The sequence below is a fragment of the Talpa europaea genome (genome assembly GCF_964194135.1).
Source record: "Talpa europaea genome assembly, chromosome: 6".
Taxonomy (NCBI): Eukaryota; Metazoa; Chordata; class Mammalia; order Eulipotyphla; family Talpidae; genus Talpa; species Talpa europaea.
Genome location: NC_140072.1, coordinates 56,479,861 through 56,492,812, shown reverse-complemented (window position 1 = coordinate 56,492,812; position 12,952 = coordinate 56,479,861). Strand labels below are relative to the sequence as shown.

Below are 12,952 nucleotides of genomic sequence, written 5' to 3'. Positions count from 1 at the left end.
CCCTTTTTAAAGCTCTCTTTGACAGGCTTAAATATCTCCCACACATTGCTGACTGTGCTGGGCACCTTCACGGACAACCCCTGACTTAGAGTTTGTCTCATCTGTGATCCCACCAGCTTTAGAGATTCCATTGTCACCAGTGTTACAAAAACAAGCATTTTGTCTGATTTTCCAATGTACCATGACCATTTCATTGTGTGTTGGGGGGCACTGGGCGGTTGTCAGCTGGCTCTGCCAGAAGCTGGGGTGCTGCCTCCCACACTGTAACCTCTGTGTACTTCTTGGCCATTGAGACTGTAAGGGCCTCTGTAAGGGGCCTATGCTGAAATAGACCTAAAGATCTGAGTGAGTCCTGGGTCCCAGACCACTGGTGGGCAGCATCTTGGACATGGACGGGTAGGTCTCACCAGGCGGTGAGCAGGAGGGCAGTGAGTGGCTCCTGTGGGACACTCAGATGTCAGGAGGTGTGGAGACAGCTTGGCCAGTGGCCCCGGTGTTGGCCCGGGAAGGGTGAGCTGTCTTCTTGCTTTCACTTTCCTCCTGTCTCTGAGCCTCCTCCTCATTCTCCTTCACAGCTCATGGTCTTTATCAGACTTGGCTTTAGTGGGGTCCAGGTCGTTGAGCTACATCTTTCCTGCCATATACCTTGGCTTCCGGCGCACAGTGGCTAAGATGGTAATTTCTTTGTTTCTCAATTCTCTTTTGACCATCTTCCTTGAAGGCAATGTTTTCAAACGTTCAGACTGTTATCCACAAGATGTATATTTACATCAAAACACACCCATGAATAGGTGAGTGAAAATATACTTAGAAATTTCAAGTAATAGCACTTTTATGATGAAAGATGTGCCCTGATGTTTTCTTCTCTAGACTAGTTTGTCATTAAAAAGATCTATTAGTCAACTCACTCTCCCTAATGTCATGGCCCCTAATGTTTCCTGGTGAGCAGTTTGAGAAACACCACCTTACACCATGGGGGGGCTCTGGTGGAGGAGTCTGGGGTACAGTGGGGGTGGGTAGACCTGGGGAAACAAGTGAGGAGGTTCCCTGGGGAAATGGACGAGTCCTTTCTGGGTAGGTTCATTCCTCCCACAAAGTCATTCAGCCTGGAGGAACAGCCCCAGTCTACAGCATGGTTCTCATGGATGTCTGCTGGCCCCAAGGCAGAGTTGTCTGAGAGAGGCCATAGCCACCTCCTCACAACCACAGCATGAACTATGAGCTCTCCTATGCCTTTAACTATTGAGTCTGTTAAATTACACCCATGAAGGCACATCTCTTAAGGCCAGAATTAATTATCAAGGACAGAACTGGTCTAAATCCACGATGAGGAAGGAACTATTTCATTAACTGTTTCCTAATTAGCGGTGAGCCTTCCCTTTCCTTGGCGTCTATAAATCATGTGATTGTGTTAGGTGAATGTTTCATTTCTTTCCTGCTCCACTTTGGCACCCCCCAGTGACCCCCTCCCTAATTATCATTCAGAGGGTCCCTGAGTTGGCCCTTCTAACCAAGACTTAGTGAAATGGCAACGAGGGCCCTTGTTCTCATCTTCAGGGAAGGTAGGGAGGAGAAAATGTTTAGAAGACACTTTGCCCAGAACTTGGCACATAGATGCTGCTCAATTAACATGAGCCAGGAGCCCCAGGAAGTGAGTTCCCACGTGGACGACTCGAGAGCTGCAGATGGAATTTCCCATGTTATTACTGTAAGTCTTGGGAAGTTGATAGGGGAGAGGAAGTGAGATAGCGCTTAACATCTCACATTCCCTCAAAGCCTTCTGAAGTAGACACTCATTCTTCCTACTTTACTGTTGAGGAGCTCAGGCCTAGAGAGGTTGTAAGTGCTACCCAAGGTCACACAGTAGTGACGGTTACTCAAATGACTCCAAGTCAATGTGTTTAACCTCTGCTGGGGGTTACCCCAACATGGCTAAGAAGGGGACTCAGAGCGGTTCAGCCAGGGCAGGCCTGGACCAATTTTGAGAACATAACTGGTGCCACTTTCAGTGTTCCTTGAGAACTGTGGTTCTGTCCTCTGGTGAGGAAATGAAATTGCAGTCTACTTTGGAGAGAAAAGGAACCATTCATTCAGCGCCCAATTACATAGCACCTGACTATATATTAGGGCTGCTAACATGAGTCAGGCATGGTGTCTATCCTCTACACAGACAGCCCCATGGGGGACACAGACATGAAAGCACACTGTTATCCTGCTGTCTGGTACACGTGGTCACAGCTTGATTAGGGAGCACCAAAGAGAGCAGCCATCTATGTCTGGGAGAGTCAGGGGGAAGGTTGTCAGAGGAGTGACAACCAACCGGGTATTGCAGCATCAGTAGGAATTCACTAGATACAGCAGAATGGAGCATAGAAAGAGGTGGGGAGTGGAAGTAAATGCACATTTAAATCAGTATGCTGAGTGCCAGGCACCTCACTTACACCATCTTAATTAATTTTCATGTGGAAGGATTATTATCAACTTGCAGATGTGGAACAGAGGATGAATTGCCTAAGATGTTCTTCAGGTATGGTGCATGGATCCTACAGGTCAGCAAGGTCAGAACTTACTTTCACAATGAGACTAAGGCACTATTAGCTCTTTTCACTGTCTCAACATCCACACTGATGATAGACAGTGCTGGAAGGTGAGCCCGCTGGTGCCTTGGGACTAACAGGGCCTAGGGGCCATACTGTAGGAGCCATTGCATTCTTCACCGTCATACGTTTGCAGCCTCATTGAGGAATGTTCTCGATAAAGCAATATAATTATTAATTTTATTAAGACTGACCTTTGAGTACACTGATGTGTGCAATATTTTATGCTGAAATGGGAAGTGGGCATAGGGAACACATGGCAGAACCCTGAAAATGGTGATTCCTGCCAGTGCTTGTGTACCTGAATTGCAAATTGAACTAGCCACTGTTTCCAAGTAAAAGCATGGAGTACTGCTTTTACTTGAGAGAATGAGTGACAAACTGATTATTCGGTATTGGGCATTTGGCAGACAAATGAACATGAGCGAGTGAGTTTGCCCAAGGCAAACAGCTGACATCTATATCATTTGCTTGCCAATCATAAAATTTGAGCTTTTAAAAGAAAATCAGATTTTTAGAAAACTTGTATCTTCCAACTTCCCAGTAGACGGTCCCTGACTTACAGTGGTTTGACTTAATTTCTTTGACTTTACAATGGTGCAAAAGCGAAATGTGTTCCCTAGAAACCATACTTGGAATTTTGGATTTTGACCTTTTTCTGGATGGCCATATGCAATCTGATTTTCTCTCGTGATGCTGGGCAGCAGCAGCAAGCTCTACTTCCTATCAGTCCTGTGGTCACGAGGTGAACCATTGTGCTTTTCACTTTCCGTACAGTATTGAATAAATCACAGGAGATATCCAACATTTGATTAGAAGATAAGCTTTATGTTAGATGATTTTTCTCCACTGTTGCCTAATGAAGGTGTTCTAAGCACTTTTAAGGCAGGCGAGGCTAAGCTGTGATGTCTGGTAGGTTAGCTATATTACAAGAAATTTTGACTTACGACATTTTCAACCGTTCGTTTTATTGGGACATAATCCAATTGTAAGTTGAGGAAGCCATAGACGTAATGAATTTGGTGACATGATGAGTGATGGTGATGTTAATACATATGATTTTTTGTGTATCATATAATAAACCATGTCAACATTTGTAAGATCTGTATAAGTCAACGAAAAAAAATTTTCCAAATGACCAATGCAAGATGTTACAGACTCAGGCATAGGTATGATTCCTTCAAAATGCAAGATAGAACAATGGTTTTTAATGGAGCAGAGTACATCCATCTGCTTTCAGATTTCACACTACAACTGACCTTAAAGAAGTGTAAGTAATACCGCTAGTTGAGTTTTGATACAGTTTTAAAGAAAAATAGCTACAGTTATCCGAGAATGTATTAAATTATGTCCCCTTTTCCAACTATATACACTCTGAATATTCTTCATAGCTGTCAACCAAAACAATACAACAAAACAGATTGAATATAGAAGTAGATATGAGAATTCTTCAGGCACTAAAGAGATTTGCAAAATGTAAACAGTGTCACTTTCTTTTTTCCTTTGTTTGGAAGTTATAGTATTTTTCATAAAAGTGTGTCATTTATGTTAACATGTACTGGATTTTTGATTGCTAACTTAAAATTAATTATTAAATAAACATTTTTAAATGGTTTTTCAGTTTTAGTTTCTAATACAGTAAAAGTCTGTAGAGAGAAGGCATCTAAATAAAAACTCTTTGGTGGCCTCAATCATTTTTAGGAGTAACAGCCTCTGTGCCCAAAGTTTGAGAACTGCTGCCCTAATGTTTTGCAGAAAATAAGAATTCTCTGGTGGTCTGCTTCATTCCAACATCCACATTCTTTTCCTACATTGGTGATCTATCACAGGCCTTGAGAGGGCCTGGGGGCCCCCCGCTCTCCCACTGAGGGACAGTTAACCCAGTTTCTGTGGGGACCCACTGCTAAACAGCTATTTTTTAAAAAGATTTATTTATTTAGGCATACAAGAACTGGGGTACAGGCCAGATGTGTGTGAGGGTGAGAGGATTCACCAGAGACAGAGTGGGGAGCAGAACAGGCAGACTGACTGAAATACACTGCTGAGGGGAGCAGTGGGCAAGTCAGGAGAGGTCTGCTGAGCCATGTGGGTAGCTCCCTGGCCGGAATCGAACTCATGCTGCAGTGGCTCCGGTTAGCTTCATAGGTTGTGTCTTAATCCCTTGCATCACCAGGGAGGCCCGTGAACAACTATTTTTAATACACAGCACTGGAATCTACCAGACCTGCTCTGCCTTTCTCCTTCGGATGTTCCGTTCTCCATGAATTTACTGTACTCTCTCTCTTTCTCCGTTTCTTTCCTCCAAACTCTTCCACAAAATTGGCTGGTATGCTCCACCCTTGTCTGCTCTCCTCTTCTCCTTGCTGTGATGCTGTAAAATGACCCCACATCTCCTGCAAATGGGATGAGTGCTGACAATACTCACTTCACAGGTGGACTCAGGGTCCTGGGAGATGTTTCCAGATGCTGCAGGGACCTTCATAGTCTAGGCGGGAGTCTATAAAAGCTGAGCAGTCCAGCTAGAGACTAAAGGCTTCTAACTGGAGGGTCTGCACGGGTGGGGTTGAACCAGGTGACCTTCAAGATCCAACCTGCTGTAAGTCCTGTGTCTGTCCGAACACTTTTTTTTAAAGATTTTTTTTAATTTATGCATATAAGAGCTGGGGTACAGGCCAGAGATGTGGGGGGTGAGAGGATTCATCAGAGACAGAGTGGGGAACAGAGCAGTGGGAGAGACCGGAGAGACCTGCTTTGCCATGTGGATTTCTCTCTGGCCGGCCGGGGATCGAACTTGTGCTGCAGAGGCTGCTGATTGCTTCATAGTGTGGTGCTTAACCCCTTGCGCCACCAGGGAGGCCCCTGGCTGAACACTTTTTTTGTGTCCATTGAGCACTTAATGGAAAAGGTGGGTACATCTGTGCTCTCAACTACCCCTTCAGGCCTAAGGCTCCAGAAGGAATGCCCTGGCTATTGTTTCAGGGTCCATGTCCAGTCTCAGCCATCACAGTGTTTGTTCATATTGTCTAGCCCAAAGCCATTCTGCATTCCAAGGCCCAGATTCATAAGCATATAGAATGGTCTTGACACAGCCTGCTTTAGACCAGGCACCTTTAAGGCAAGGGTGAGATGGATTTTTTTTAAAAAATTGAGGCAAACTCACATACCTTAAAATTCACCATTTAAAACTGTACAATTTAGGTTTTTAAAATTAAATTATATTCACAGTGTTGTGCAACCATTACCACTATCTAGTTCTAGACCATTTCATCATCTCCAAAAGAAACCTCTGTTAAGTATTCATTTCCCATTCCCATCTCCCTCCAGCCCCTGGAAACTACTAATCTATTTTCTGTCTTTTTGGATTTATCTATTCTGGACATTTCATATAAATGGACTCATATGATATGTGGAGGTGGATGTTTTTGAAAAGAAAAATGTAATATTTTCAGTGAAGATTGTTCCTTTGTAGAATCACACAATTTACAATTTAAAAACCTTTAGGAAGTCAGGAATATAATAACAAACCCATTTTATTTCAGTCTGGGTATTTTAAAACATCCTTCTTATGAGGCTGCTGTTTCTGGATCCCAGATCTAAGAGAGAGAGGACCCCATGATGGGCATTGGGCAGTCACTGTAGTTGGGGAGATTCTCAGAGAATCTGCTGGTTTGGGGAGAGTTCCTTTTTTTTTTTAGGATTTATTTTTATTTAGGCATATAAGAACTGGGGTGTAAGCCAGAGGTTTGGGGGGTGAGAGGATTCACCAGAGACAGTGGGGAGTAGAACAGGGGAGCAGCAGGCGAGACAGGAGAGATCTGCTGTGCCTTGTGGGTAAGTTCCTTGGCTGGGCATCAAACTTAGGCCACAGCAGTGATAACTCTGAGACTTAACCCCTAGGCCACCAGGGAGGCCCTGGGGAGATTTCCTTTGGCAGGCCAGCTGCAGTGCCCCTCCCAGAGGCAGACCCTAACTGGGTGGAAGGTGGATATGGGTTACCTCTGCCCACTCTTTCTTTGTGTGTCTCATAGGGGTGAAGAAGAGAACCAAAGTCATCAAGAACAGTGTGAATCCCGTATGGAATGAGGTATGTGAGTTTTTCCATCCTCCTTCTTTCTCTGCTGCCCTTGTCTGTGGGACGAGTCTGGGGGTGCATGCATGCAGCAGGCGACTTTCTCTGTGACAGTGTTAAGGATGGAGGGGCTGGTGGTCTGGCCTGACAACAGAATCTCCTGGTGCTGGGAACCCAGGAGGAGGGCTGGCGGCCTGGCCTGCCCGCTAGATAGAGGCACCTCCCCTGCAATGGGGGCAAGCAAGGAGAGGAGTGAGGTGTCGTTTGTCTCTGTTCCCCCCAGCTCTGGTGAGCCAGGTAGAGGATAAGGGGCTTTCTTGCTTGCCCTATCTTCCTTGTATATATAGAACGCTTTCCTTGCCCAGAGCCCATCTTCTCCCTCCAGGTCTCCCTGATTAACCAGGACCTCTCTGGCTCCTCCTGGCCTTTGTGCTCTGACTTCCCAGGCATTGGTGGAATTGAGTTGGGGGAGCGGGCCTTGGGAGTCTGACCTTGTCTCTTCTGCCTTTGGCTCTCACTGTCACTACTGATGTTCTGGGCCCCTGCTCTTTATGCTTTCATTATTTCATTCTTTTATCTGCCATCTGCCAGCAGATTGGTGGATGCCGGCTCAGTATCCTGAAGGGACCAGGGTGAATCAGACACAGTCTCTTCTCCTAGAGGCCACAGGGTAAGATGCTTTTTCTCCTTTTCTTGCAGGGTTTTGAGTGGGACCTCAAGGGTATCCCCCTGGACCAGAGTTCCGAGCTTCACGTGGTGGTCAAAGACCATGAAACCATGGGGAGGAACAGGTGAGATGGCGGGCGCAGGGGGTGTTCCAGAGACTGTAGGTACGGGTAGGGTCATAGTGGATGTAGATTCCAGAATCCAGGTCCTGGAGCATTGGAGTTTCAATTGAGCATTTATTGCCTTTCTTGGGCCTGGCCCAGCAGTAGATATTGGGGAGAGGCCTGGCAGTACCCTCAGGATCTCTGCCCTGGGTAAACCTGAGAGCTGCCCAGGCTGCTGGGAAGGAAGATGGGCTAAGATTGGTGTGCACGTGTTTGCACAGACAGCCTGAGTCCCAGGGAGCAGGGAGGAAAAATCTCCCCATGTCCTGCTGTGGTCCCGGGTGCCCTCTCTTCCTGCCCATGCCGGGCAGGTGAGGCTGTGGCACATTTAGGTGTCAGCAGGCAGTACTGCAACTGCAGGGATCTCTGGAGGAAGGCTCCATGGAAGAGATTGGGCTTGAGGTGAGATTTGTGGTTTAGCAGTCAGAACAGTAAGAGCAGTTCAGTGGATACCACCTGTGGCAGTGTTTTCTGTCATGTCATGGACTTAGTGGTGGGGGAGAGGGGCTTCCAGACAGGGGATAGCGCAGGAGCAGAGTTGTGGCAAAAGCAGGCTCTGTATGGGCAGATGATGGGCCTTTCCCTCCTCATCGAGTTCCTGCCTTGTGTACACTGGACGTCGGGGTGTCGGGGGAGGTAGGGGCGGAGGACCAACTGAGCTTACAGATTGATGACCCCAATGCTGTAGGATCAGGGATCCTGGGACACACAGCCTGTGAGGCTGCACAGTGCCAGGGTAGGGGCTCAGAAGTCCCTGCTGGGCTCATGGGATATATCTATTAAGTGCCAGCAGGAATGGGTTCTTGCTCTTGGTGTCATTTACTGAGATCTGGGCCCTCATATCAGATTTTAGATTGCTGTTTGGTGACTTGCTTATAGTGGGAACCTTTGATTGGGAATTGGGTTGTCCTGGGTTGTCCTGGCTGTATTACTTGGGCTGGAAGAAGCGAGAGAGGGAAGGGGGAAGAGTCAGAGACCTGGGAAAGGCTGAGCAGGGTCTTAGGTGGCAAAATACCTGAAATTCTTAAAGAGCTTGGAAGAAAACCCAGTTGCCATCATCTCTCTGTGGCTCAGCTGGCCCTGGGTACAGGGCATGGTCTGTATAGGGAAGGTGGAGGGACTTTGATTGAGCCTCTGAAGGTGGGCTTCAAGGTATGGGAGCCCAGGATGTCTTGGGTTCATCTCATCCAGCTTGATCCTCAGCAGCCCCTACCTGCACAGGGAGCAGGGGCTAGAAACAGTTCACACTTAGTTGCTCCAACATAGATATTTTGTGGAGAGAAGGGCAGACTTTCACAAACAGGGATGGTGGGCCTGCAGGTCATGAAGGGAGTAGCACTGAGCACTGGTAGTCCCAGAAGGCTTCCTGGAAACAGGTCACACTGGTTAACTCAGAGGCTGGGGCTGTCTTTAGAAAGTAAGGGAGGGTTTTCTAGTGTTCGGTAGGGAGGGCGGGTGGGCGAGGGTCTTACAGGTTGTACTCAACACTCTGAGAAGGGAGCAGTGGGATCAGATTAAGGAGCCCCGGGATCAGATTGGGGAGCCCCAAGCAGAGGATACTAACAGCAGAAGCACATAGCTGAGGTTCACCAAGAGCTTAGCTAAGTGTCTGCTCTGTGCTGAGTCTTTCTAATACAAGAACTTTTAATACCAGTTATTATACTACTATTATAATTGTCATCGTTATAGACGGGGAAACAGAGCCCTTGAGAGATCAGGTCTTTCGCAAAGGCTAGTGAGGGTGAAGGTGTGACTGGTGAGCAGCTCTGCAGTGTGCTTATGATCACAGAGCCCCCTGCATCTCTCAGGCATCCTAGGACGCCCCTAGTGGATGCTGGGCCCTTCTGGAGAGTTCCGTCCCTGATGATGCTGGAGTTGAGCTAGCCTAAAAGGGCAAAGGCAGTAGAATTTTGTCACTGTTAGGCCTGCAGAGGAAATGCATGTTTCATTTTCATGACTATATTTAGCATTTCTACAGCCCCTGTGGGAAGATGGCTAGGACCATGAAGGCAGCATGAGATCAAATTTTTGATCAATTCAAGGGCCGGGCAGGTCCTCAGAGTGACACCAGCAGTGCTGCACATGGCTGCCCTGGCCCCGTGGGTCAGAGGTCACACTAAGGGCAGGCTCCTTGTCTCTTGGGGCCCTCTCACTGATCGTTGTGGCTGTCATCTCACTTCTTCAGTGTAGCTGGCTCCCTAAAGTCCCACGTGACCAGTTCATCTCAGGGCCAGCATGCTGCAAAACAGTTCCTCAAACATTAGTTTTCAGAAGAACCAATTCATAACACTTCCCAATTTATCAGAAATACTATTTAAATGCAGTTTTGAGTTTTGCAAACATTATCTCAATGTGTCATGTCTAGCAATTAAAAATTAAAGTGAAACTAAATTAAAACTTAAACTTACATTCATAAATCTCTGAAAAACTCCAGAGGTTGCCCCAACAACACCATCATGGTGGGTTTGTTCTAGGAGCCGGTGGGTAGCAGCCTCCATCAAAGTTTGCTACTTGAATTCGAGTTGTAGGAGCAGGAATCTGTAGAGGGCAGAGGGGAGAGGCTAGATGTGTTCAGGCTCATGCTATGATGTACCTAAGGTCAGAACTCAAAGTGCTTTCACCGTGCACATGGAATGTGGGAAAGGACCCCAACATTACAAGTGGTAAACATTCTAAAGCTGTAGTACTAAGAAACACACCAGGAAGTGACTAGCGCAACCATGTGACATTTCTGATTTTAAAAGAGAAAAGGGGTAAAATGCAGGAAATTCAGGTTTGAAATGCAAATGCAAGAAAATTCTGTTCTTGGGACACTGGGCAAACTCAGCTGGAGATCCTGGCCCAGGCTGCACTCAATGATTTCCTGTTTATTCTCTAGGCTTCACAGAGAGATGCTGGAGGGAGGGGCCCTGATCCCTGACCAGGTGTTCTGACCCCTGGAATGTCCAATCTAGTGGTTCCTAATTCGGGTTCCACTTGCACCTCTGCAGCCTTGCACATACCAGGGCTGGGTCCACCCAGAGGTCTTGATCTCATTGGTGGGGATGGGGCCTGGGCACCATTACAACTGCCAGCTGTTAGGTCTTTGTACTCTGCAGCCTGGGTGAGAGCCACTCATCTCCACTCTACACTGTGCTGCCCAGTTGGACTTCCTGAGATGAGGGACATATTCCGTGTGGGCTAGTACAAATGGAGGGGGGTGCTTGAGCACAGATGTGTCTGGGCCCTGTGGTGAATTGATTAAAGGAAACTCTGGAGTGGAGTGCAAACTCTGGAGTGGGGTGCAGACATCAGCACTTCTTGAAAGAGAGGGGAGGGGGCGCCCGTGCACGAGGGAGGAGAACCCAAGGCGGACTCGTTCTCATTCTTTCATGGATTAGCTGTGAGATAAGTAGAATGTGTTACTCTTGTAATGGCTTGTATTTGGGGTGATCACTGTACAATGATCCTAGTCAAAATGGCATGTGGTAAAATTGTTAAGGAAATGAAAAGCTGGCTGAAGGATCCCGTTGGGAACAGTGAGTGTTGACCTGGGGGACATTGGACTTTATTGAAGTCATTCTGTTGTAGGACAGGGAGAGGGGCAGCCCAAACCCCGCAAACCTGTCTATTCTAAGTGGGTTCTGCCATCCGCCGCATCAACACAAAACATAGGAGACTTTAATGAAAAGGAACTTTAATAAGACTAGGAAACAATACAGGTAAGGCAAAGAGTCTAGTTTCTAAGTGAAGCACCCAAAGTTACCCATCCCCTCGTGGGTAAAAGTCCATCCAAATGGGATCATCCCAGAACGAGGCCCCAAGGCCTGCCACAAGTCTAAAGCATCTTCCAGTGGGGACCCACAGAAAAGGATCACAAACAACCAAACAAGCCCGGAAGGAAAAGAGCAAAATCAACATCAAGATAAAAGCTGCCATGGTCACCTCTCCACGGGTCTCATCCACATCTGTGTCACCCAGTCCACGACCAAAAGACAAGCACAGTTTCTTTACGTGTCTCTAGGCTCCATGCGCCTCCTCCAGGTCTCCTGGCTCCATCCTGCTTCCTTCCTCAGTCTCTTCTTCAGCTTCTCTTCCTCCTGCTCAGCTCCACCCTTCCTTGGGTGGGGCAGGGAACCTGGAACCTCCCCCTTTCCTGGGGACCACCCTGTTACAATCCCCCCTTTTAATTTTTATTCCACCATATCTATGGTGGCACAGATCTCAGGGTGTAATCTTAGGAGACAGTCTTTTTTTCAGGGTTACAATGTGTGTAAGAGAAGCAACAATTAGTCATCAGCATTGTCCATGAATGTCCAGTATGACAGTTTCATAACTTAAAAATAGTCCATTATCCAAGCCAAAAGAAAAAAATTTGGAGCATTGGCTAAAACAAGATAGCAAATATATCAAAATCACAGGGAAAAAATGTTAAAATGGTTTAACTGATGTAAAACACAAATTTTCTCAACCTTGATCCCAAACATTAACAGCATAGCAAAAGTTTGCAAACTAAATCTACTTTTAAACCATTTTTCCTATTTTTGCATAAAATCACAGGGCAGAAATAACTAACAGCAATTTTTAGCTGGCTTTGTTGAAATACTCCATACAGGATCAGAGCGAACCGGTGGCATCCAGTCGATGTAGGCTTCAGGTACAAAGTTGGTCTCATCAGACTCCACCTGGGCTTTCCTCTTCTCGAGGGTACCAGGGCATTTTTGTTGGCCGGGTTGTCCAGTCCTGCCAATGGAGGCAAGCTTCCTCACCTTCTTTGGAGGTCTCTGGAACCCTACAAACAAGGCAAACAGGTTCTCCTCTTCTTGGTTCAGCTCTGTTTCAACTTTCTGGAAGAGCTCCACACAAAGCCACACAATGAAACTTATGTCCAATTTTTTCAGTTTAAACAAAATCCCTATGGAAGTTATGCAAAAACAGACTCTGAGATAAGTAGTAAAAGATTACTACCACTATTTTTATGCCGTGTTGGTATCAAGGGGAGAGAAAATGCAAACACAAGTTAGCTTTGTTGGAAAAAAAATTACAACCTTGCTGCAGATCCTGGTCACCAAAACAAGAAAACTTTGTGGATTTAGAGCAAAATGCAAAAAAATCATCAGTATTATTATGTCAAGGAAAACGTAGTAAATATGAGGTGTATTTCCAAGTCTATTCAGTCCTTAGTAGAAAAGTTTTACTCTCAACAGTTCCATCAATAGGAATCTGTTGAGACCTTTTCTCCCTATATTTTCAGAAACAATTTCTGTAGATGTGAAACAATTGAATTATACAATATTACAAGGTGACAATCACCATTGACAATTTACATACATACCAGATACTACTGTTAACATTTTGTACATACCAAAGTTTTACCATTTTCCCAAGTGACAATGCTTCCCTTCCAGTTTTACTTCATTAGGTAAAAGCCAAATAAAACAAATTCATGTAATGCCTTTCCCAGGAGGAAAGGGAGA

The 12,952-nt window shown here is 46.1% G+C and overlaps 1 protein-coding gene across 14 annotated transcripts in view; it reads left to right on the top strand.

Moving 5' to 3' along the window:
* The window catches only part of DYSF (dysferlin), a gene marked incomplete at both ends in the record, with an annotated part of 204,204 nt that overhangs the window by 18,374 nt on the left and 172,878 nt on the right, over nucleotides 1-12,952 (top strand). For all 14 annotated transcript variants that reach the window (XM_084235744.1, XM_084235740.1, XM_084235742.1 and 11 more), the window contains 2 exons: nucleotides 6,626-6,681; nucleotides 7,366-7,457. In XM_084235744.1, the coding sequence (XP_084091870.1) occupies nucleotides 6,626-6,681; nucleotides 7,366-7,457 (148 nt within the window). The remainder of the gene's footprint in view (nucleotides 1-6,625; nucleotides 6,682-7,365; nucleotides 7,458-12,952) is intronic.